Source organism: Numenius arquata, chromosome 18 (assembly GCF_964106895.1).
Source record: "Numenius arquata chromosome 18, bNumArq3.hap1.1, whole genome shotgun sequence".
NCBI classification, from domain to species: Eukaryota; Metazoa; Chordata; class Aves; order Charadriiformes; family Scolopacidae; genus Numenius; species Numenius arquata.
This window is the reverse complement of record NC_133593.1, coordinates 6,364,231-6,367,467: the sequence shown is the minus strand read 5'-3', so window position 1 is coordinate 6,367,467 and position 3,237 is coordinate 6,364,231. Positions and strand designations below refer to the sequence as shown.

The following is a 3,237-nucleotide window of genomic DNA, read 5'->3' as shown; positions in this document are numbered from 1 at the left end:
TCTTTTTGGGGTGGATCGTGGTGGACCCCAGCCTTTTGGGTAAAACCCAGCAATTCTGTGAAAGGCTGAAGGCCTTCTGGTGGCTCCTTCACCGTGTCATATGTGCCAACTCTGGGCTTCTCCAGAGAAAGCGATCCTCACAGGGCAGGCACAGGTTTAAACGCAGTTTAATTGTTTATTTTCACATCCGGACCCGCCGCCATCCCTCCCTCACACCACCATCCCTCCCTCACACCTCCGTCGTACAGCAGCACCCGCCACCACCGCTCCCTCACTCCACCGCTGTACAGCCGGACCCGCCGCCATCCCTCCCTCACACCACTGTCATGCAGCGGGACCAGACACCAACCATCCCTCCCTCCCTCCTTCTCTCCGCCATCGCCCCCTCACACCGCCGTTTCCCGCTCCGGGGCCTCCCCTCAGGCGGGCAGCCGGAAGGGGCGGGGCCATCGCCAAGCCCCGCCTCCCCGCGCGGCGTTACGCGGTGACGCAGGCGCGCGCGGCTGTTGTCGTGTGACCTTCAGCGGCGGCGGTCGGCGTGAGGCCGCTTTCTCTCCTCTCTCTCCGCTTCTCCTCAGCGAACCTCCCCTCGCCGTCGCCATGCCCAGGGGCGGCCGGAGCCGCACGTCCCGCGTGGCGCCCCCCGCCAGGTGAGGGCCGCCGGGCCCCTTCCCTTCTCCTCGCTTTCCCTTTCCCCGTGTAGGCCGCAGGCGGCAGAGGCCTTTCCGCCATTCCGGGGTTGGGTGACGCACCGGGGTGGGGGGGTGGCCCGGCCGCTTTGAGTCCGGTGAGCGGAGTGGGGTGGGTGCTCGGCGGGGATGGAAGTGGATCTCCTCAGGGCTCGCTCGGCGGCAGGGCCTGAGCGTTAAGGCCCTGTTTAATCAGGCCTTTTGAGGTTATATCTCATTTCCCGCAAAACAGCGGGGCCCTTTCTGGTGTTGGGGGTGCGGTTAGTCTTTAAAACGCAGCCAAAAAGAAGCCTGTAAACCTGGCCCTGTTGTGCATAAATCACTCACCAGAACATTGAGTTCCTGCCGTCAATGTGCCGGGTGTAACAAGGACAAACCACAAATGCGCTCTGCAACCAGGCGGCCTCTGCCCGGTTTGAGTTTGGAGTGATGATGTGAGGTTCCTCTCTATGTCCTTGCAGTCGGGCACCACCAATGAGAGCTGCATCACCAGCGCCTGCTGCTCGGGCACCTGTCCCAGCAGCGGCACCACCTTCTGCTGTGGCTGCTCCTGCACCGAAGCAGCCTGGGCTGATGGCACAGATGGCTACAACTGCTGCTGGGGTTGCTGTAGGCTCTGCTGTAGGCCATACCATAGGTCATGCACTTACAGGAGGATTTGGTGGAGGAAGCAGCTCTGAAGCTGCGAGGCCTGATATTACTTACCAGGTAAGAGAAAGCACAACTGGACACCAACTAATGAGGCGCAGTTAACGTGGGACATCATGTAACTTGGGCTGATGTAATTGCTATAGATGTAAAGACCACACAAATCATGGCTGGGAAAGCTTGGGTGACTTCATTGACTCAGTCTCCAAGGTAACTACTGTAGTCACCGTGATAGTTTTAAATGTAGGTCAAAGGGATACATGAGCGCTTGTGGTAGGGTATTGGTGTTCTTTTAAACTGTAGTAGCTCTCGGATTCAGACAGGACTTCATGTTCCAGGTCTGATGATGGTAAGATCTATTGCAAGACCTTTTTGTGCTGCTCAGACATTACGACAATGCTATTAGCTTGCCCAGATGCTGTCCAGAGTTACCTAAGTGTTTGTAACTTACAAAACTTACAAAGACTGTTCAGAACTTGTTGTGCCACTTCTGGAAGCCTTTTTGTACTTCAGCCCATTACTTTTTAAATGGAAAACAAATAACACATTTTGACTAAAACGCAGGGGAGGCATACACAGCAAGCTGTATGGGGACAGTGGGGCTTCGTAGGCTGGAGCTGTTGCATGGGCATTTATGGAGGTGTCTGCTCTTTCAGGAGCCGCAGGCAGCCCAGCCTGCCTACCAGCAGCAGCAGCAGTCCCAGTTTGCTCCTTGCCAGTATGAAATGAAGCAATTCCTGGAGTGCGCGCAGAACCAGACTGACCTCAAGCTATGCGAGGGCTTCAGTGAAGTACTGAAGCAGTGCAGGTTTGCTAATGGTAAGTAGATAGCGCTACCAGACCACTATATGAGCTACTCAGTAAAATTATTGTGGGAGTGTCTTTTTTTTCCAATCCATCTGGTAAAGAATGGGGATTGATACAGAGCACGTACGCTGAAGTGAGCTAAAGCAAGTTGCCGTTCTGTTTGGCTTCCTGTTTTGGTCCTGTACGTGGAGCTGGAGGTGATAGGGTGGAGGGAGGATGAATTCCTGAAGCCTTTGTGCTGAAGCGAACTGTTTGAGAGGGTGGTGGCTGCAGCGTGCTTGGAGATCAGCGTAGCACTGCTGGCCTGTAGCGAGCGCCGGTTTGGCACAACAGAGAAACCATCCTGGCCTGGGAGAAAGGAGAATGCCCAACGCGGGTATCGGGGTGCTCGGCTGAAGTCTGCAGTTCAACATCTCCCAGCAAACAGACGGGGGGAGAGGGAACACCCTAACAATCTGCTTTAGAGCAGGGAAGACTCCCTCCTCCCCAGGGATTCAAAACTTACTCTGATTAACTGTGAGAACTTCTTACCTTGCAGGTTTAGCCTAAGCCTTCCGAACAAGGTTGCTGAAGACCATCTTACAAGAACTGACCTATGAATGAAAAAAAAGCTTCAGTAATAAAAGTCTAAAGCTGTCTGATATCTTGTTAGTTCCAAGTATTCACACTGTCGTCCTCCTCGTGGCTTGATTCCTGCCATAGCCGCTGCAGACGTGATACAACTTACAGCCGCAAACTAATTTAGCACAAAATGGGAGAATGAACAATAAAGCGGGATGAACTAATTTGGGATAACTGTTTTGCTGATTGTTGTGTTGAATGTAAGTGATACGGTGTATAAATAAACTTCTCTCTCTAGAAGTACCGTGCTTTAGTGGACTTTGGAGCCAAGTCTCAAGGGCGAGCAGGCCAGCACTGATTTTTGGCAGGTGTCTGTCCCTGCCACCAGCGGTGCCTGAGGGGCTGGAGCTGCAGCAGCTCAGCGGTTGCCAGACATCTCATGCTTGGGCGTTTGAACCCCACGGGCAACTCCTGCTGATTAAAAGCTTTTAGGAACAAGCTCTATATTCAGATTGAAGACGTTCTGAGGAAT

General features: G+C 53.8%; 1 protein-coding gene across 1 annotated transcript; it reads left to right on the top strand.

Moving 5' to 3' along the window:
* The first annotated feature begins 470 nt into the window (after positions 1-470).
* CHCHD2 (coiled-coil-helix-coiled-coil-helix domain containing 2) lies at positions 471-3,022 on the top strand. The gene is made up of 4 exons (XM_074160558.1): positions 471-650; positions 1,151-1,397; positions 1,994-2,156; positions 2,683-3,022. The coding sequence occupies exons 1-4, from the start codon at positions 601-603 to the stop codon at positions 2,691-2,693; spliced, it is 471 nt and encodes a 156-aa protein (XP_074016659.1). The 5' UTR covers positions 471-600; the 3' UTR covers positions 2,694-3,022.
* Positions 3,023-3,237: the final 215 nt, after the last annotated feature.

Coding starts and splice junctions, on each gene's coding strand:
- CHCHD2 (XM_074160558.1), top strand. CDS start 601: ATGCCCAGGGGCGGCCGGAGCCGCACGTCCCGCGTGGCGCCCCCCGCC. Junction 651..1,150: donor CGCGTGGCGCCCCCCGCCAG/GTGAGGGCCGCC, acceptor ATGTCCTTGCAG/TCGGGCACCACCAATGAGAG. Junction 1,398..1,993: donor GGCCTGATATTACTTACCAG/GTAAGAGAAAGC, acceptor CTGCTCTTTCAG/GAGCCGCAGGCAGCCCAGCC.